General features: G+C 49.1%; 1 protein-coding gene across 3 annotated transcripts in view; it reads right to left on the bottom strand.

Moving 5' to 3' along the window:
- LOC138964089 (ankyrin repeat domain-containing protein 26-like) overlaps window positions 1-22,397 on the bottom strand; it is a 609,546-nt gene that overhangs the window by 414,777 nt on the left and 172,372 nt on the right. For all 3 annotated transcript variants that reach the window (XM_070335976.1, XM_070335974.1, XM_070335975.1), the window contains exons 22-26: window positions 12,065-12,334; window positions 11,749-11,930; window positions 11,260-11,392; window positions 8,533-8,613; window positions 1,445-1,543 (exon numbers count right to left, since the gene is read on the bottom strand). In XM_070335976.1, coding sequence (XP_070192077.1) covers window positions 1,445-1,543; window positions 8,533-8,613; window positions 11,260-11,392; window positions 11,749-11,930; window positions 12,065-12,334 — 765 coding nt within the window. The remainder of the gene's footprint in view (window positions 1-1,444; window positions 1,544-8,532; window positions 8,614-11,259; window positions 11,393-11,748; window positions 11,931-12,064; window positions 12,335-22,397) is intronic.

Here is a 22,397-nt window from a genome sequence, read left to right as displayed (position 1 = left end):
TAGGTGGTGAAAGCACCGAATTCATCGCTGACCATCTGCCCGGTGCAGGAAGTGTTTCCTCTCTCAGATATGACAGGGGAACCACCTCTCATGGCAAAAACTGGGTCATTTTGGTGCGCCCTATCGGCCCCCTGCGTCCAATGGGTGACTGGATTACAATTTTTTTTAAAAAGAAGGGGGTGCGTCTTGTATAACGAAGCGCCTTGTCACCCGGAAAGTACGGTAGATAAAACTCATTTGCCAGATCTGTACCGGTACTTTATTTTGCAAAGAACTTTGCAAGAACTCCTACCTTATACGCACGCAAAGTAACACTAACGTCATAAAAGTAATCCGCACATCAACCCAAAACTAAAAGTTGTGGTGACGTCATGAAATTTTGCGATGCACGTCACCACAGCTCGTTTTCAGTCTAGCTAAAATGTCCGACGAACATGATTTCGAAATCTAGAAACATTTTTTGGTTTTCATCCGTACCGAGTCCCGCGATATGCAACCAGGCGTGCGCTTGAATCAATAAATTCTCCGCAGAGTCCTGTCAGTGAAGTTTGAAGGTGAGTAGTGTAGGGTCCTAAATTACTCAAATCCGTTGACAGTCTGCAGTACAGTTATGTCCTTTGAGTCAAGTTTCATCGTGAAAACTGACGCTTTTCGCTACAATTTTCACACACTGCCGCGGTTCTTTACATCTGCAAAGGGTTATAAATTCGGTACCTTGCGTTTGGGACACTGTTTTTAACCAAATCTGTCCTGGGTATCGTATGACTATGATTAGTAACTCACATATCGACATCTATTTGCATGCTTTCGTTTGACCTCAATGTGTCTATTGTAAACCTTAACCCACGAGCAGTTACGGGGCTGGATTAAAGAAGCAAAAAAACTATGTGTGGGTAATTGATTTAATAGTAAACTGGTTACCATAATCTTTTGAGGAAAGAATAACATGATTACTTTGCAGGCGGCATCAATCAAACGTCCATGTCATAACGGATCATTGACATGGACATAAAAAAACACTCTATATTACAACCCCTCCATATAACGACCGATTTTTAGTTACACTTTCAAAGTCATTAGACAGAGGTACCACTGTATCCGTTTTTGGATTTGAGGTCACTGACTATTTTGCATTCTTTTCTTGATGGCTCAGTGGATATTTTCAGTTGTGATAAATCTTCTCCAGTAAACATTTTCATGCTGTGACCTTGAAATTTGATGAGGGTGAACCAAACTTTTGTCGTGTCTGAAGATCATCTAAACCTACCAGTGTGGGATATTTGAAGGCTCTAGCTTGAAAAACATTTGACAAAACCCTACCGTTAAGTCTGCTGTCTGACACTGCTCATTACGAAAAATCTCGTAACTGCTCAGGTGAGTCAAAAGGGACAGCAAACAAACACAATTACTGAGCATAGAATAATAATGTTACAAAATGACTCACTTGGTGAATTGCTGTTCCTTGCGAGCCAGCTGCTCCTTAGTTTTAGTCAGCAGCAGCTCAGCATTGCGTCTCTTTTCCTGCTCCTCAGAAAGGTTGTATCTGGTCAAAAACACAGGACATGTTTAATATGACAATGCCAATATGCAGTCTGACGTTTAAAGCTATGGAGAAAAGTGTCACCCAGAACTGTTGACAGAAAAGTGCCTCAAGCACCAGACCTGAGGTTGGCTTGATACAGAGACAGGCAATATAAGACAAAAAAATATAATACTTACCTTCTTGCTAGCTCAACTAATTTTATTTGAAAAAAGTTGTCCAAAGAAAGCCAGGGCGAGCACTAATATTAGTTGACAAATTTAGTCAACATTTTCCTTAATACTAGCTTGACTTTTTGAATTTCCAGAAACTGATTCAAAGAAAGGTTGATTTTTCCTAGCATTCCTAAACATTCTGCATTCCTTCAAACATGTAAAGGCTGTTGTCGAACACCCACGCCTATACATATTAGCAGCGCTATCTTTCACTTGTGCTCTGTAATCGAAAATTTTTAATTAAATTTTCATTTGATTAATATACTTACCCGAATCACATAATAGCATTGACGCAGTCGAGATGCTAAGGTGTCTGAAAAAACGCTATCCCGTCTATAGTATAAGGGAAGCAACCCAAGCAAAAAAGTAGCAAGCTTGCTACCCAGGGTTGCCTCCCGTAGCGTGAGTCACGCCACAGATCTCGTATCCAATACGAGACACCCTCATTCGACTTCTAGAATACATAGAAACTAAAAGCGGGGAAGGTGGGAGGGAATTACCTATGTGATTCGGGTAAGTATATTAATCAAATGAAAATCTAATTAAAAATTTTCGATTAAATTACATATTCTTACTCCGAATCACATAATAGCAGATAACTCCAACAAGGTGGTGGGTAAGAAAGAAAAAATTAAAACTCACTCTTATGTTCTGGAGAGGCATTGCCCCGCTGCCACCAAGGCAGGGAGAGTCCGTGAACCATCACGGCAGACAGCGGCGATGTCTCTCAAGTAGAATGAAATGAAGACGTCGTCCGAGCGCCAGTAGGCTGTGCGCAAGACATCGTCAAGTCTTCGAGACCTCAGAACGGCCAAGGAAGACGCCCATGCCCGGGACTCGTGCATTCGGGCTGAATCGAGAGGGAAGGCAGGCTGAGCCCCCCCCCCCCCTTTGTGCCAGACTCCACACATAAGCTTGTTTTATGAGAGCCGACACCCACCTGGCCAAGGTAGTCCTCGATTTCTCCATAGACGTGTTCAAGGAAATGAACAGGAGCTTCTGCGAGCTCGACCGAATGGGCTGAATGCGAGCCAAATAGGCCTCCAGGGCCCTAACCGGACATTTGACCATATCTGGGTCATCCTGCGCCAACATATGGGACAGAGGCTTCACCAGAACGCAAGGAGAAGGCTGGTCCGGTGTCTGATTCTTGGCCAGAAAGGCCTCGCGAAAATGCAAAGACAGAGAACCGTCCCGTTCCCGGGCAATGTCCTGAGGACTGCCAGAAAGGGCGTGAACCTCGCTGCCTCTACGAGCGGAGGCGAGAAGGAGAAGGAACAGAGCCTTACGTGTAAGGTTTATGAGACTAGAGTCTTCCAGAGGTTCAAAATCCGCAGAGCGGAGGAACTCCAGGACCAGGAAGAGGTCCCACTTGGGCAAAGAGGAGCGCTTGACGTCCTCCAGGGACGCGCCCTTAATCACTCCAGCAACAACTCCGCTAATATTGATGGTATGACCAATCTGTTTAAGAGTCGAGGCGATCGCCGACCTGCGAACCTTCAAGGAGGAGGCAGAAGCCCCACGGGAATACAAATCCGCTAAGTGGTTGGCGACGTGCATAGTGCGAGGGGCCACCGGGTTCAGCCCATGAGACTGACACCAGGTGACCCAGGCACGCCAATGCGACAAATACACTGAGGAGGTGGAGGCCCTATGTGAGCGCTGCACCAACTCCAAAGTGCGGTCGGAAGCTCCAGACCGCCTCAGAGCGGACCTCACAGTCTCCACACGTGAAGATTGAGAGACTGCGGGTGCTCGTGAGGCACTCCGGTGCGAGGCTGAACAAGTTCGCCTCTTACCAGAGCAAGAGGAATTGGAGGGCCGCGTGCGAGTCTCAGAAGGTCCGGAAACCAGGGCTGAGACGGCCACAGCGGGGTGACCAGAAGCAGAGACGGCCTCTCCAATTCCGCCTTCCTGAGGACTTGGCTGAGAAGCTGGAAGGGCGGAAAGGCGTAAGCCTCCAGCCCTGTCCAGGAGATGTCCAAGGCGTTGGTCTCCCACGCTTCCGGATCGGGGAAGGGAGAGACAAACACCGGAAGGCGCTTGGAGAATCTGGTGGCGAAGAGATCCACCAGAGGCTTCGGAGCCACAGCCCAAAGACGGAGTAGGGCACCATGCGTGATGGTCCATTCCGCCTGCAACACCCTGTCGGAGCGGCTGAGCGCATCCGCTAGTGTGTTGAGACTCCCTGGCAGGTAACGCGCTGAGAGAGAGATCCCACGCTGGGAGCACCAGGTGAGGATCTCGCACATTCTGCGGGAGAGAGTGGGGGACCGCGAACCTCCCTGTTTGTTCACATAGGCAGCCACTGTCGTGTTGTCTGTGAACAGACGCACACGCTTGGCCGCCAGGGAAGGGAGGAACGCGACCAGAGCAAGAAACACGGCCTCCAACTCCAGCGAGTTGATATGCCATGTGCTCTGTTCCACAGACCACAGTCCGGAGGCCGTGAGCCGGTCCGTGTGAGCCCCCCAACCCAGCAGGGACGCATCTGTGAAAAGGTCCATGTTGGGCGGAGGGGGAACAATGGGAACCCCCCTGCATACCCATCCCGGGTCCAGCCACGGGAGGGTTGCAGTCTGGAACCAATCCCCTAGGGGAACCAGAGTGTTCCAATCCACACAAGGAGAGTCCACAAACGGCTTCAGCGCGTACTGAAGCGGGCGTTTGTGAACTCTCCCCAGTGGAACCAGAAGGGCCATGGACTCCATCTGCCCCAGGATGGAGGCCAGAGTCCGGAGCGAAGCCCGCAGGAGAAGCGAAGTAGAGCGTATGAGAGCCTGGAGCTTGTCCACCCGCTTCTGCGAAAATTGGACAGTCCAGGCGACCGTGTTGAACGTCATCCCCAGGTAAGTGAATGACTGAGACGGCACGAGCTCTGACTTCGCGTGGTTGACCGAGAAACCCAGCAAGCTGGCCTCCCGGAGAACCAAGAGAGTGTGCTGCGTACAGAGAGCCTCGCTCTGGCCCATGATGAGCCAGTCGTCAAGGTATGCTCGCAGCCGCACTCCCTGTGACCTCACCAGCGCGCAGAGCTGCCTCACCACCATGGTAAAAATCCACGGGGCGAGGGACAGCCCAAATGGGAGTGCGCGGAACTGGTAGACTTGACCGGCCCACCGGAAACGGAGCCATTTCCGGTCGGCGGGATGCACCAGAATGTGGAAGTACGCATCCGTCAAGTCTATCGAGGTCACCCAATCTCCTGGGCGGAGAGCGTCCCGGACCGAGGCAGGCGTCTCCATCTTGAACCGAATCGTTCTCAGAAAAGTGTTGAGAAACGATAGGTCCAGGACAGGACGCCAAGCTCCCGAAGCCTTGGGGACCGCGAAGAGCCGTCCATAAAACCCCGGGGAGCTGTGGTCCGAGACCGCTTCCACCGCGCCCTTCTCTACCAGTGAGGCAACCTCCGACTGGAGGACGGCCTTTGCCTCCTGTGAGAAGGGGGGCTTGAAGGCTGGAGGACACCTGGTAAGAGGGGCCTTGTCCCCCAGCCAGAGCAAGCGAAATCCCGACTTCACGACACCCACTAACCATCGGCTGCGTATGGCGGCCAGCCAATGTGGAAGTGCCCGAGCAAGGCCCCCCGCCATCACCAAGGTGGAGGGCGGGGGGGGTGAAGCCGGGAACGCTTCATTGGGGGTGGGGCTTTCCACTGGAAGAGCCCCTACCCCTACGTGAAGCAGATCTCTTGCCCGACCCGCGGGAAGAGGCACCAGATCTTTTCCGGGAAGCAGGGTGCGCCTGAGCGGAGGACTTAGCCTGTTTCGGCTGAGCCTGCTTAGGAGCGGCCTGCTTTTGCTGCTTCAGAGCCTGAAGTGCAAAAGAAGAGAACTGCTGTTCCCTGTTGGTGTCAATCTCCTGCTTCCTGGCATCAGAGGCCAGGTTGCCGAAGAGAGCACCGTCCACCAAGGGCGACGATCTGAGAGTGTTTCTCGTCGACTCCTCAGAAAACTGGGAGTGGGCGAGAAACAAGTCCCTTCTGCACGAGACAGCATGTACGTACTGCAGAGAGGACAATCTCATTTGCTCCTCGTTCACCCTTGCCAGCGTGGAGAGGAGTGTGGACACGTCCTCCGAATCTTGCTCCTTACTCAGGGTAAAGGGAGCCAAAGACTCGGTAAGAGCACGAGAAAGCGCCCGAAGGATAGTCTCGGAAATGGAACTGAGTTCCAAGAGCTGCCTTCCCACCTCCTCAGAGGAAAGGAGAGTCTGCTCCGAGAGCGGCAGAACGGAATCCTTCTTCAGAGGCTTCGTCAAAAGGGGGAGCAATGCCGGCGTGACCGGTAACGGTGCACGCGGCAGAGCGAATGACGAAAGAAGGTTCCGCGAAACCTTTGGCCAAGGCAACTTCCTTGGAGCCGCCAAGGGCACGAAGAAGTCTGCCTGTGTCGCAGCAGCCAAGTAAGGCAAAGCCAGCTCCGGAGCTGGGCCGTGCGGCACCAGAACCGGAACTGCCGCTGAAGGCAAGCCGCTGCCGGCAGGAGCGGGTTTGGCGAACAAACGAGAAAGCTGGAAAGCCACTGACGGTGATTCTTCAAACAGGAAGTAGCTATCCTCCTCCTTCGCCCACCGGAAGTCCGCCATCGCCGAAGGACCAGACGCCAAAGGCGTGGCCGAAGACAAAGCCCCTTCCGGGAAATATCGCGAAGTGACTTCCGCGGCAGCTTCTAGCGCAACTCTGAAGCTGGCCGGAGCCGCCGACGGCAGCTGCTCCTCGTCCACGGACCCGAAGTCCGAAACGCCACCTGAAGGGGACGGCCCATAGCCGAAGGAACCCGACAAATGACGCTGCGAGGGAAGGCCGGAAGCCAAACGCTCATCCTGTTGGCCATCAATGAAACTCACTCCCTGACTGAGAGGATGGTGAGAGTCATCAACAACCGAAGGCAGCTGAAGAGAGGAGCTGGCGGTCACCACCGAAGTGGGTGGCTGCTGCTGTCCCAACAGAGGCAAAAAGCCTGAATGCCCAGGAGAACTACCGTATTCGAAATTCACCGGCGACCCAACGGAAGCAGCGGGAACCGAACCGGAAACACCGGGAAGAGCCAGGAGTGCAGACGCAACAGCAGAACTATGCCATAGCTGGTGCTGAGGAGTCTGCGAGCTGCAACCCGGAAGCCCGAGGCCGGAACCGGAAGTGACAGATGACTGTGCACGACCCGCTTGACCTACACTTCCCGCCCAGGCAGGAAGCGCAGCTGCCAGAAACGGCTGCTGTAGCAGGGCAAGGCTCGAACCGGAAAGGACCATGGGCTGTCCGCAAACCAGTGAACCAACACTTCCGGCCGGAGCCGGAAGAGAAGCTGCCGCGAACGACTGCTTACGTAAAGCGCAGCTCGAACCGGATGGGACCATGGTCTGTCCGCTTTCCAGTGAACCACTACTTCCGGGAACCGGAAGGGCAGCTGCCGAAGCCGGCTGCTGCGAGCACATACCTTGCATTGACCGCATCCCCGAAGGGACCTGCTCAGGTGCACTCCCGCAAGCGGAAGCCACCGAGTGCCGGCCAAGAAGAGAAACGCCTCCCGGCGAGTGGAGTCCAGAGACATCACGGGAGCCAGCAGGCTGGACCAGCGATCCGGAAACACAGGTGAGCGGCGGAGGTCCGGGTAAAGAACATCGGGGAACCGATGAAGCCGGCGCCACAAAGGAAGCCAACGACCGAGGGTAGCATATCCCCGGGAGGGGGGCAGAGCTGGTCACAGGGTCCACACGCGACATTTCTGCACGGACAAGAGTCCTAATCTCTGGAAGCAGAGAAGACATAAGGCTAGCAACAAGAGCGCCAGCCTCCGGCGCAGGTACAGGGTTAGAAACGGACGCACTAGCGGCCGAACCTGCCGACCGAGAGCCAGACGAAGTCTCCTCCGGCGCCGAAATAGGCACAGAAAAGACAGTGTTAGTCTTAGGATCAGAAACGTGAACCATGGGTTCTTAGAAGAAGAGGTGGAAGCCGAGGACTTAGGTTTACCAGGGCCCTTGCCCTTACCCTCGGCCTTCACCGCCCGTTTTTTCTCACTATCTGCCATGCTGGCAACAAGAGAAAACAAACTACTGAAAAGTAACCGAGTCTCTAGGACGCAAAAACTTCAGCAGAATTAACTAGCACTAACGTACAAGCCACCGAAAGTAGCTAACAAATGTTACTGGTAAAACGCTCAAAGTCCGTAGCACGGACCCAAACCAACCAGCAAAAACACCACGTGCTAGCGAAAAATGGCGACCAAAATGGCGGCCACAACAGCAAACTACTGAGCAAAATTCATAAGTCCGGCGGACGAAAATTCTCAGCAGAATGAACAATGCAAACAACAACAATGCAAGGAACAATCTCACCAGCTAGAAACAGCTAGGAGCAGACGGGGAGCCGAGGCCGGTGGGTGTCAAGCAGACAGCAAAAACGGCCTAGGAGCGAAATCAAAGCACGACCTGTCTCTCTGGCTGAAAGGAGTCGAATGAGGGTGTCTCGTATTGGATACGAGATCTGTGGCGTGACTCACGCTACGGGAGGCAACCCTGGGTAGCAAGCTTGCTACTTTTTTGCTTGGGTTGCTTCCCTTATACTATAGACGGGATAGCGTTTTTTCAGACACCTTAGCATCTCGACTGCGTCAATGCTATTATGTGAATCGGAGTAAGAATATGTAATTTAATGTGATTAATGTTTGACGCTGAAGGGAAAAAGGAATGATGGAAAAATGGCCAAGATATAGTCAACTGGAAGCTGATTATTGCTCCTAACGAAGAAGCATTGGAAAAGAAGTTGATACTCACTCCAGAGATCTGATCCGTACTTCCAGGTCCAGTTTAGTTTGTTCCAGAGACTGCTTAGCCTCTGTAATGCTCTCCACCTTCCTATTGGAAAGAAATTCAAGACGTACCAGCACAACAACAGTGGCCTCCCCTTATGACCTAAACCAATCTGAGAAAATCAGTCTTAAGAATGAAGGATTCTTAAAGTGGAGTAAATATGGACAGAAACAAACACTGCAGTCTTAAAAGGGGGTAAGTCCGGAATCAGCGGTCCACAGATAGTAAATAATAATAATAATAATAATAATAATGCATAATATTCATAAAACATGTGTATCCAGGATTAAACCCTGCTCAAAGCGCTGTACCATCATTAGGGGGAAAAACAAAAACATAACATTATTTACAGTGCAGTCACACACATATCAATGAATAACACATTGCACTACAAAACATTATGACAAACACATGCGCACTCACACACACACTATAACAAACTTTGCACTTGTAATACATTATCACAAACACACGCACACATGCACGCGCGCACGCTCGCGCAACACACATACCTGAGAAATATGTACAGTACATGAGGCAAAATTGAACATCAGGAACAGACCAGGCTTGAAAGTGTATTCATGGTAGATGTTTTTGAAAAAGGTGTGTTTTTAGTTTAGATTTGAACTGTGATAGGGATGAGCAACTGCGGAGGTCAGCGGGCAGAGAATTTCAAACAGAAGGGGCTTGATACTTAAAGCATTTTTTTCTGTATGTTTCCAGGGGTAGCTCAGGTGGTAGAGCACTTGACTTGTGATCCTAGGGTCGCGGGTTCGAATCCGGTCCGGGGCGAACACGTCAACTTTATGTGCAGACCCAGAGACGGTATCCAAGCATACACTTGAGTATCTCATCTAAAGTCGGAGTAAAATCCGGACACATGCCCCTAATGGCTTTGCCGTGAGGGCGTAAAACTTGAATTTTTCTCTCTCTCTATGTTTCCAGTTTAAATTTTAGTAGTTTGAGGAGCTTTTCAGAGCTGGTTCTTCAAGATGTGCAGTACTGAGGATAGGTATGGGAGAAGGGTCTTGCCAAAGTGCCGAAAAGCAAGAAATGCAATTTTGTACTCAACTCTCGCTTTAACAGGAAGCCAATGGAGCTTTTTGAGGAGAGGTGTAGCGCGATGTATTTTGCGCTTACGCAGAACAACTCTAGCCGCACAGTTCTGAACCTTTTGAAGGCGGCTGAGGAGGGTAATGAAGGGACACCAGAAAGAACAGAGTTGCAATAGTCAAGCCTAGAGAGGACAAGAGAAGAAACTCACTGAGTAGTAGACGTGACTAAGAGGAATGGGCGAATGGTATTGATCTTGCGTTAATTTTTTGTTTGTTTGCTTAACGCCCAGCCGACCACGAAGGGTCATATCAGGGCGGTGCTGCTTTGACATATAACGTGCGCCACACACAAGACAGAAGTCGCAGCACAGGCTTCATGTCTCACCCAGTCACATTATTCTGACACCGGACCAACCAGTCCTAGCACTAACCCCATAATGCCCGACGCCAGGCGGAGCAGCCACTAGATTGCCAATTTTAAAGTCTTAGGTATGACCCGGCCGGGGTTCGAACCCACGACCTCCCGATCACGGGGCGGATGCCTTACCACTAGGCCAATCGTGCCGGTCTCTTGCGTAAATGGAGATAGCAGGACCGACAGAGATGGAAAATGTGTTTGTTCATGGAGAGGTCCTGATCAAGGTAATTAACCTCCAAGGTATTTTACTACTGACTGAAATGGGACAGAGTCTTTACCAAGGGTGAGATCATGTGTCGATACCATGAGTTTCAGACAATGATTACTTCCTACAGCCATGAGTTCTGTTTTGTCATCATTTAACTTCAGTTTATTTTTTTCATCCATTTTTTTGACATCCTGGACACACAGTGTGGTGTCATCAGAAGTTTTCGGAAATCACATGGAGGGGCAGCTTTCTCTTTTTTTTTGTCATCTGCATATTTGTGGAAATCAAACATGTGTTGCTGGATCACTTGCGAAAGGGGCTGTATATATAACGTAAAATGGATCGGGCCCAGAACTGAGCCCTGAGGAACACCAAACTTCAGAGGCAAAAAACAAGAGGTACAGTAAAGGATGGGTACACCTTCTTCTTTGAGTTTGTGAACATTTCAATAAGATGATACAGTGGAAACCCGGCCTTTACAAAGCTCCAAATATCTGAACAAATCAGACCTTAAAAGGGGGCTAAATTTACAGAAGTTATAAACAGTAAATCCGAGAAATCATGGTCTTCAAAGGGGACAGGGAGTCTTCAATCAGGGTTAGTTCCACTGTACAGCTATTGATTACATTCAATCAGGGTTAGTTCCACTGTACAGCTATTGATTACATTCAATCAGGGTTAGTTCCACTGTACAGCTATTGATTACATTCAATCAGGGTTAGTTCCACTGTACAGCTATTGATTACATTCAATCAGGGTTAGTTCCACTGTACAGCTATTGATTACATTCAATCAGGGTTAGTTCCACTGTACAGCCATTGATTACATTCAATCAGTCCTTTAGTTCTGCATGTATGGAGACAAAAATACTTCTGTTACTGATAAATTAAATAAAAATTGCTGTGGTGGCAAAAAAAACATAAAATGAAATTTCCGTCAAGTTCTTTTGGTGTCAAATCTCTCACAAAAAGCCTAAGTGCCTACAAGAATGAGGAGGAGTGATCACAAACCTGGACAACTCTTGTTTCTCTTTGGCCATCAGCCGCAGTTTGTTGTCCAGCACTGTGCGCTGGTTCCTCTCCTGCTCAACCTGGCGCTTTGTCTCACGAATGTAGTCCTGAACTTGCACCAGCGTTGACGGGTCTGCAGTCACAAAAATAACCTATTTTTGCCTCTAGATTTTGTTGCCAACTGTTTTAATGTGCACACATTAAGAACAGTTAACAAAAACACTTTTGCTCCGTACGTTGTGTCAGCTTCTTTGTCAAGCAGTATAGGGTAAGTGAATGCTTTTGTTCAAAGCTAAAAGATCGAACTTGCAAATAAGGCATGCATGTCTTACCTATTGTTGTTCACCCTATTTCAGTTCATGACACTTCACACCTTTATCCATGATACGAGAAATACCCACTGCCTTCTTCACAGTGATGGCTAAAGATGATAAATTCTACATTCATTTTGGTTTGGCCACTAGTGATGTTCCTGCACATATGACTGACCTGAGAGATTCATGTTGAGCAGAATATCTCTGGCAAAATGGCTGGATGAAGCTGGTATGGGATCGTTTCCTTCAAACTCTGTTGATGTGTAGGACAGAATGTCATCATCTGCCATGTTGAAGTCCGGCCGAAAACTTTGTGTGCTGCTCAGCAGTGCCGGGTAAGATACATGGCCCTCCTGCCTGCATCAAAACCATTTTTTTTCCATGAGTTCAACTGGTATTAATCTGTATTGATAATACCAAATAACACAGAGTAAACATAGCACAATCCTCTGTAATGTCCGGCATAAAATAAGGGAGTGTGGTGTTGCTACCTTTCATTGTCTGAAGCAAGAGAATCGTCAGACTCCATGCCGTCACTGTGGTACATGGTGGGCGTGGCACCAATCTGAAGTCGCTGTTTGATCTGCAGGGCTGTGGGGCCCGTCAGGTAGGGGCTGCAGGACGTCTGGGGCACACCCTGGGATACCTGGGGCTGCAACGACCCATTGGCACCACCCGCAGAGTATCTGCTGCCACCGGTCTTTACAGCAAGTTCCTTTACGTCTTCTTCAAACTGATTCTCAGTTGGCCTCAACTCCTCCCTTATGAAGTGAAAAAAAGACCGATTCATACAGTGTTAAGTATGATGCGTGCTACTGAAAGATATCCAAAACAGGCTTTATTTTACTCCAGGCTCCAGGGCAGAACATCAATTCTGTTGATCTATGCCTGCTGAGACGACCACACAGCTGTTTCCCGCAACGGTGGGGGTGAACAGTTAGTTTCCAGCCGAGCCGTGTCTGTATGCTGCGCTGTGTGCCAGTCTTTACGCGGCTGGAGGCACGCACTGTGATGAGTCACGCTGCGTTAATGCTACAAGCAATCTCCCGCTGTCTTTGTGAATAAACTGATTGGCTTTGTTTTTCACTTGTGTTGCTCTATGCGTTTATTAATCAGTACTAAAACATTCATAATCTTAAAGTACACCCTTTGCCCTACACGTTCATATAAAATTGATAAGAATTGACCATGGTTGTGTGCGTAAGCTTGCATTTGAATAAAGGTAAATGTTTGCGACCGTGTTGTGTTGTCTTCGTTTTCTGAAAATATCATCAACTTCCATCGGCATCGTCCGTGGACATCGCATCGCACAAAACACAATTAAAATGTGTACACCCCCGCAAAGCATAGCATGTGTAGAACAAGCACAGCCTAATTATTTTCCCAAGCGGTGAAAGGGTGTTGATGGGGAGGTGCGATAAAGGGTCAGCGTGGTGCCGCGCACCTCGGCTAATGTTTATAATCTCTGCAGCTCGCTTGTCTCTGCAGGGGCCAGAGTTTATCTCTGGAATGTAAATTGTTTTTAAGTAAAAAGCGGCGCATCCCGCTAATGATATCACTTCCATCGTGGACGTTGTTCACTGGGCATGTATTCTGAATAAAAGTAAAACCAGAATATGTGATGTGCTTCATAGTGTTTCTTATTGACTCAAAAGTGACTCGGTGTTTGATTTGACCTCCGCTAAGCCAGCAGTGTTAATCCGATGCTAGTGTCAGTATCTCAGGTGGCACACATGATTTTGATTGCGTATGTTTTATTTATTTTCTCATTCTCTATGTGTCTCATGAAGACTACTATCAGTGTGTTGTAAAATGTTACGCGGTTTAGTGAAGTGAGTAACCACCCGTGTAATGGCAAATAAAGCGGACCAAGTGCATACAGAACAGTTACATGAACAGAGACTACATTCTCTTTGTAGAGTGTGTGGCAGAAGATCTATTAACAAGAAGGGCAAAGCCCATACGACTCACATGCTTGACCTTGACCTTTACATGACCTTGACCTATAACTAAACCTAGCAATGACATCATACACTAAGAACTGCTTTACACATTTTTCCTACCAAAATACATGTGACCTTGACCCAAGGTCAAGGTCATCCAAGGTCATGCAACACAAAGCTGTTAATTCAAGACATAGGAAGTACAATGGTGCTTATTGGCTCTTTCTACCATGAGATATGGTCACTTTTAGTGGTTCACTACCTTATTTTGGTCACATTTCATAAGGGTCAAAGTGACCTTGACCTTGATCATATGTGACCAAATGTGTCTCATGATGAAAGCATAACATGTGCCTCACATAATTTTTAAGTTTGAAACAGTTATCTTCCATAGTTCAGGGTCAAGGTCACTTCAAACTATGTATACAATCCAACTTTAAAGGACCCTTGCGACCTTGACCTTGAAGCAAGGTCAACCAAACTGGTGTCCAAAGATAGGGCTTACATTGCCCTGTATAGCATACATAGCTAAGGTTGCCATTCTCGATAACTTCAGAAAAAAATGCGAAAATGTGAAAAATGGTCGTTTTAAGACAACAATTACGGCCCCTGTGACCTTGAACTTGAAGTGAGGTCAAGTTGCCGCACATGTTTTTTGAGATCTTGTAACCATACACCATCAGGCCACATCAGGTGTTGATAGACTTAATAGTGTCCAAGAAATATCCAACGTTAAAGTTTTCCGGCCGGACGGACGGGGGGGACGGACGGACGGACGACTCGGGTGAGTACATAGACTCACTTTTGCTTCGCATGTGAGTCAAAAAGGATGAAGGCGCATCTGCCTCAATGAAATGTTGCTATCAGGTTCATGGATTGAATAAGAAGATGTCGACACAAAACATTCAACAAGAATGTGCAGGAGCTGTTATAGACGGATAAAAAGAATCGAGGCAATGCCTTCATCGGAAAAAATGCAACACAATGCTCGGACTGATCTTGAATCCTCAAAGTTGATCTGGACTGAATTTAATGTAAACCTCAGTGTGTTAGGGTGTTCTGTGTGTTTTCACCATCAACAACTCGGTAGAGGGGGTCGCCCAAAGACTGGTGTCTGTGGAAAGAAAATGCAGCCCACGATCAAAGAAAAGACTGACTGCAGTGGTGGCGTTGGAAATGTTACACAGAAAAGTGACAATGACCATGAGGATTTCTCAACTCTAAGTGAAAATGAATTGACTTTCCGCACTCCAACGGCCGCATCCACGCCTAAGAAACAATGTTCCGTCCAAACTTCCCCCAATAACAGCGCTTCATGGACCTCGATAGAACAGATGGATTTATCGTCAAGCCACGCAACTCTGCTGCACGGATCGTGTCGGTGTCCACGTCAGGCTACACCTGCAAAAAAACCACCTGAGAAACGTGAAATGACTTGCCAGACGTCACCAGTGCCTCGAAAGCGCGTAGTGACTGCACCTCCTTGTCACACACCTCCTGAGCAGGACATGTCACCTCCAAAGCGAGCAACCATTGCGACATCTCCACACGTCAAGCTGAAGAACTTTCGCACAGAGAAAGAACTGTCCTTGCCATTAACGAAAGACGAAGCTCGATTCCAGACAGCACTCAATCGTGCCGCTCTTCGTGCATCAAGTGACGGAACAATTCGATGCTCGTCATTATATTTCATGCACACACCCCAACCTAGAAAACCAAGCTCTCTGGCATCAGCAGCAGTGAAACGAAGGCGCTCCAAAGCACTGGAGAAAGCAAGAAGAAATATTTCAGGTTCGTTTTTGGCTGCTTAATTGTATGATTTTCTCCCTGTCTCTCAGTCTTGATCAGTTTGTTAGTGTGTACTAGAGTGCTATTGTTTTTATGTGTGTGTGTGTATGTGTACACGTGTGTGTGTGTGTGTGTGTGTATGTGTACACGTGTGTGTGTGTGTGTGTGTGTGTGTGTGTGTGTGTATTGGTGTGCTAGAGAGATAGAGAGGGAGAGAGAGACAGACAGACAGACAGACAGACAGATTCATTGACCCATTTAACAATTATTCTAGTGGCACAAAATGATCATGCTTGTGTGAATAATAGTACGCATTACACTACCTGTGCATTTTTGTTGTTGTGACAAGACCTTTGTTTTATTAATCAAATGCTGTGTTTTGATTTCGGATTTCTTTCATTGCAACGTTGCACGAATCTAGTTTAAAATTGTATTTCAGGTGGGACAGAAAGGGAAGTTCACGAGCAGGTGGCAGACGAAATAAGCAGAAAAGCAACAGAGAAACGGAGTGACATTTTTGAGCGAGCTGGATGCAGACGATCTTTGTATGTCTCAAAAAAACAGGGAACCGCGTTAAGAACTCACCTTGGGCTAAGCTGGTCCAAATATAGGACATACAAACGGTTCATGAGAAGCATTGGTGTAAAACACGAAGGTGAAAAACACGAGAGACAAACACAAAAGGAAGCTGCTTGTGGGAGACTTACAATACAACAAATGAGGCTATAGTTTCTGTCAACAAAACAACACAAGCACAAGAAGAAATAGAAATGCCAGTAGCCTATATAGAAGACCTCACGGACTTTGTTACTGAACTTTTGGACAAGTATCAAGATGCGGATCTCCTTGACTGGCATGATGATCAAATTCCAAATGACAAGGTGTGGGTCAAGATTGGTGGGGATCATGGAGGCGAGAGTTTCAAAGCTATGCTGCAAATTGCAAATCTGAAGAAGCCAAACTCCAAGCACAATACCTTTGTCATATGCATGGTCAACTGCAAAGACAGTCAGGAGAACCTCAAGCGAATTTTCCAACCATATCAGGATCAGATTGTTGCCTTGCAGAATCTCCAGTGGAGAGGGAAGAAAATCCGTGTTTTCCTCTTCGGTGATTATGATTTTCTCACGAAGCTGTACGGCCTGTCAGGTGTCCAAGGGGTTCACCCATGTTTGTGGTGCGCAGCTTCGAAACAACAGATTCAGAAGGCTCCACACAACCTACCTGAGGTGGAAAAAACAAGCCTCAAAAGTCTCCAACGTGACCACATGCGATTCGACAGAGCAGGGCGGAAGAAGAAGGGCTACAACAACGTGGTGGAGAAACACATCTTTGATGTTGATCTGGCACACGTAGTCCCGCCGTACTTGCACGTCTTACTTGGGATCGTCAAAAAACACCACACACTTCTTGAGAAACAATGCCATCAACTTGACAAAGGCCTGGCAGCTAGATTGGCGGAGGAAGACGAGGACCAAGAGAGTGACCAAGAAACTCCATTTGGACGGTACGTACACAAGCTCCGAAACATCAAAACCAAAGAGCAAGAAAAACAAATGGCAGAAGGAATAGCCGTCTTCACGGATCCAGCAAACGACGAGACGCTGCAATCCTTTCGAGATAGACATACTCGGCTTTTAAACAACATTGAAGATTTAGAGAATGAAATCCAGCTACTGAAGGACGATACAGAGCTCCCGCTTCTGAGTGGCCCTATTACATCCGGGCTTGATGAAGCTTCAAAGAAGAACAAGATACACGTACAGGCATATCACAGCAGATCTTTAGTCGGGAATCATTGCAATCGCTATCTGAAGCAAGCCATTTACTCCGACGTCTGTGACAGTGTTGTTCGAAACACCCTTCAAGCGACAGATGACCATCTCCTGCATGCAGTTGCTGACGACATTTCCTCCACATTTCAGGAACTCGATCGTCTCTTTGCACAGATTCACACGGACATTTCACACACGTTACCCATAAAGAAAACATGCACATCTCTAGATACAGTCAGCAAAAACATCACAAATTACATGCACTTTTTTCGGACCACCTTTCCAGACGTGAGCATCATACCCAAACAACACATATTAGAATGTCACTGCATAGTGTTTGTCAGACAGTGGGGATTTGGACTCGCATTACATGGCGAGCAGGGAGGAGAGGAAAGCCACGCCACCATAAACGTTTTGAAGATCAGGACGTTTGGATTGCAGACAGCTGAAGCGAAACTTCGATTATTAATGACAGAGCACATGACTCTAGTTTCACCTGTCCTTCACTCTTTCCTGCCTGCTTCACAAAAAAGAAAACTAAAACAAGTGTAAAAGATTAAAGAAAGAACTGAAGCCATCAAGAACTGTTAAATTATTGAAACGCTTGATTCATAGCAAAACAAAACGTGACATTCATCAAAAGTTCGACTCGTACATGCGCTCATACGGGCCCGTGTGCATGTTTGATGACACTGACAGAAACTGTGTGTGTAACTGCCTCGGATATAATGTATTATGCTATCGCAAAACCGATGCGAGAATTATAAAATTTCTAAAGTAAATTTTGATTTGATTAATATACTTACCCCAATCACATATTGCATTTGACTACGTCTGAGATGCTAGGTACTGAAAACGCTTACCCATCTAACACAACAAGGGGAAGCAAACCCATCACCAAAAAGGCAAACGTAGCCATGGTAACGAGAGGGTATCCCGGGAGTTACCTCCCCTCTAGTGGATACCACGTCACTTCCTACCACAACACGTGGCAACTCATACGACTTGAAGAAAACTCAAACCATAAGCGGGGCAGGCGGGCGGGCCTACGCTATGTGATTGGGGTAAGTATATTAATCAAATCAAAATTTACTTTAGAAATTTTATATTAAATTACATATTCTTACTCCCAATCACATATTGCAGATAACATCAACAAGGCGGTGGGAAAGAAAAAATTCAACTCCCATTAGAAACCCTGCCAGAAACTGGCCCGCTGCCCAAAAAGGCATGAAGGGCCCGGTGGGAAAGAAAAATTCTAACCCCCTCTAACACCCTTACCAGGAACTGGCCCCCTGCCAACAAGCCAGAAAGGGGCCAGAGACAATCCTGAAAGACAGCCAGGATGTCGCTTAGACCAAACTTGCTAAAGACACCTTCAGAAAGCTGTGCCCAACCCTTCCTCCCCGGACCGTAAAGAAGGAGGCCCAGGGAGGAAGAAGAGCCCTGGATTACATGAACCCGAGCCGAGAGGAGGGGAAGACAATCTGACCCCCCCCCCTTCTTGTTGGAGGGCTATGCCAAAGCCCGACAACAACTGAGCGATATAGGTCAGCTCCAGAGAAGAGTGACCAAACTCCGCGCAAAAACAAAGAGAAAGACCTGAGTACAACGTACCAGAGTCCGACCCGATGATAAGAAACTCAAAAAGAGCATAAGCGTTCCGAAAGTTCCAAGAACGTGAAGAAACGCTCACCACCCCTAAGCACACTGTCTGCTACTCTGTGTTAGAGTACAAACTAACCAAGAAACGATCAAGGTACTCTTAGGAAGTGACACAAGAAAACAACAGGAAAAAACCCTGACTGCGATCTTTTGACATCGTCACCCCTAAAGCATGCTAAAGAAGGGTGCCGTAAACGGCAGACCTGCTGCTCTCAAAAGAGATGGTAACCCGAAATCCTCTATCCGTTCGTGCCAAAGCAGAGGATAGTACGAGGAAGCCGATCCTTGCAACAAGCATAAGCACCCGAAAGTGCGGGAGTCACAGAGGGCAAAAGTCTAGAGTGACCAGTAACCATGACCAAAATGGCCCCCCAAGCCATAGAGCTCGCAGTTCAGTCCGCTTGTAGGTAATTGCAACCGAATCAAGAACCCAAAGCCGAAAACACGACTGGTAAGCATACCAGACAAAGCGTGAAGCCGACCAGCCAAAAGACTCCCGAGACAAGGGGTCTCAGGAAAAAACTGGAAATTATATCCCAGATCAAATCAAGAGCCCTCCTGGGTTTGAGCGAAAGGCCCGAAAAAGCCTGTCCACGTCTGAAAGACTGAGGGACAAACACTGAGCCAACGGGCCGACACCATAAACATAGTAGCCTGTGATAGAAGGGTGACTGTAGCAAGAAACCCGACCGAACGGAAGTCGTACTGACTCGCCTCAGAAAGAGGATGCAGAAAGACTAGAAATCTACCGACACAGGCGCCGGAAATGCCATAGCTACCTGTGAAATGCAGGAGACAATCGCACTGGTCAAGACTAAAAGCCATAATGTCCGTAGGACAGCCATAATTCCGAAGTACCCGCCGTACGCAGGTAAACGAAAGAAAATAGGAACATTAGCCAGCTCCCCCCTTCCAGAAGGAGAGGACTGGCCAAAACTTAGAGAGAAGGTAAGCCACAAAGGATGACTCCGCCGACCTACATTGCCAAAGACAACGCCCCCTCAGAAAACTGGATGTAACCTCCGAGGCCAACTCAAGAACAGCTTAAGTTAGGACGAAACACCAGAACAAGTCTGATCGCCGAGAAAGGCAGAGTCGGACCCAGCGACAGACAATAATGACCACAAAGGTCAATCTTTGTTCTAAAACCCTGACGTAACTGAGACGCCGGTAAGAGAACCACCTCTCGGGCCAGCCGGAAGTGCGACAGAAGCAGCAGCCCGTGGCTGAAACAACTGTTCGCCGCCTGAGGGCGGGCACACGTAACCCCGAAGGGCAGAGAAGCGAGGATCAAGCACCTGATCTCCGCTCACACTGCTGCGGAAAACCCCAAAAGATGTCTCTTCTCTAGCCACCAACTGAAGTCAGAGTGGCCGAGCGAAAGAAAATGCCGAAGTCACATCCACCAGAGGCAGAAAAAAGTACACCGAATAACCGGAAAACCGGAAACGCGCGTACCAGACCCTCATACCAGCTGATACCCTGACTGACAGCGAGTCAGAAACAGCCAAATGACGTCCAAGACGACGGAACGGAATGGACAGAAGCCCCTCCCACCGGAAAGGTGACGAGACAACTACCCCGGCCGAGGAGCTGGAACGCCCGAAAGCGGCTGCCGTTCCTTTCTACCAGAAAGCAACCGGAAAGAAGAGGAACAGTATATCCAGCCACAGCCAGAAATGCAACCGACCAAGTCGCAGCATGCGAAAACTAAGGCTGCTGAGACTGAGACCGGAAGCTGAAAAGCCCGGAAGCCAGTCTCCGGTCAACCCCAGCAGAGCCACAGAGTGACCATGTGGTGAGAGACTTAATATTCCCAAAAGGAAGGTACCGGGAAGTAACGTCCGCCACAGCTGCAAGAATAGCCTTGAGCCTTGACGGAAATCCCGACCATGTCCCTTCGCTGACCACCAACTGAACCTCAGAGTGGACTAAAAAGGACAAAGACCGAAGCCATAAACCCAGCGTTGGGAGGAAGAACGGAATACCCGGAAACCGGAAAACCGTAACCCAGTAAAGGACCTCACTCATCCCTTGACCATGAGGAAAAGGGTAAGTAGACCACCCCTCCGACCGCAGGCCCGGGCAAGGGGCCGTGCAACGCCCTCCGGGCGAAGCACCGACTGCCCTGACCAAAGCACAGAGTGCTGAAAGCCGACTGCTATTGTTCCCTCTCTGACGTTCCACCGGAAGTGACAGAGAGGGGAACAGCATACCCGACCGAAGCCGGAAACGCCGCCGCCGAAACCACAGAAAGCGGAAACAAAGGCTGCGTAGGCTGAGGCAGGAAGCCATAAAGCCAGGAGGCCAGTCTGCGGCCCATCCTACCACCAACGACGGGGCGTACAAGTGAAGGAGGGCCTATCGCCAGACACTGTTGCCTTCTCCCTGCCATCCAAAGGAATTGCCAAGGAGAAGAACAGCAAACCCGGCCGAAGCCGGCTAGCAGCCGACGTAACCGTCACAACGGAAACGAAGACTGCAGAGGCTGAGGCCAAAGCCAGAAAGCCCGAAGGCCCGTGTGTGGTCCACCCAAAACCAAGCGTCAAAGCGAACCTGTTTAGGTGGACCTACGCTTTCAGTCAAAACCGAAAACGCAGCCGCCGAGACCGCCACCGCGGAAACGAAGACTGCATAGACTGAGGCCGGAAGCCATAAAGCCCGAAGGCCAGTCTGCGATCCCCCGTACACCGCCGCTACCGCGTACGTGTGTAGGTGGACCTATACTTCCGGCCGAAACCGGAACCGTTTATCCCGGCCGAAACCGGGAACGGCCGCAGCTGCCAGTCAACAAAGTCCGAACCTGCAACAGGAGTTCTTGTTAACTGGCCGCAAACCACCCAAACCGCCACCGCGGAAACAAAGACTGCAAAGACTGAGGCTGGAAGCCATCATGCCCGGAGGCCAGTCTACGGTCCCGCCATACACGGCAGCTGCAGCGTACGTGTGTAGGTGGACCTATAATTCCGGCCGAAACCGAAAACGCAGCCGCCGGAACCACAAGAGCGGAAACGACGACTGCCTAGACTGAGGCCGGAAGCCATAAAGCCCGGAGGCCAGTCTGCGGTCCCTCTTATACCGCAGCAGAAGCATACGTGTGTAGGTGGACCTATATTTCCAGTAAAAAACCGGAAATGCAGCCGCCGAAACCGCCACAGCGGAAACGAAGACTGCATAGACTGAAGCCGGAAGCCATAAAGCCCGGAGGCCAGTCTGTGGTTCCCCCTACCCCGCCACATAAGCGTACGTGTGTAGGAGGACCTATATTCCCAGTAAACACCGGGAACGCAGCCGCCGAAACCACCACAGCGGAAACGGAGGCTACAAAGACTGAAGCCAGAAGCCCTAAAGCCCGGAGGCCAGTCTGCGGTCCCTCCTACCACGTCGCTACAGCGTACGTGTGTAGGTGGACCCATGCTTCCGGCCGAAACCGGAAACGCAGCCGCCGAAACCGCCGACAGCGGAAACGAAGACTGCATAGACTGAGGACGGAAGCCAAAAAACCCGAAGGCCAGTCTATCCCGGCCGAAACCGGAAACGGCCGCCGCTGCCAGCCAACAAGTTCCGCGGTCCTGAGACAGGCGGAAATGTCGGCCGGCAGCAAGCCACCGCTGTGTTTATCCCGGCCGAAACCGGGAAGGGTCGCCGCTGCC

The sequence above is a fragment of the Littorina saxatilis genome, linkage group LG4 (assembly GCF_037325665.1).
Source record: "Littorina saxatilis isolate snail1 linkage group LG4, US_GU_Lsax_2.0, whole genome shotgun sequence".
NCBI lineage: Eukaryota > Metazoa > Mollusca > Gastropoda > Littorinimorpha > Littorinidae > Littorina > Littorina saxatilis.
The sequence above is the reverse complement of the archived record's forward strand: the minus strand, read 5'-3'. Positions and strand labels throughout refer to the sequence as shown.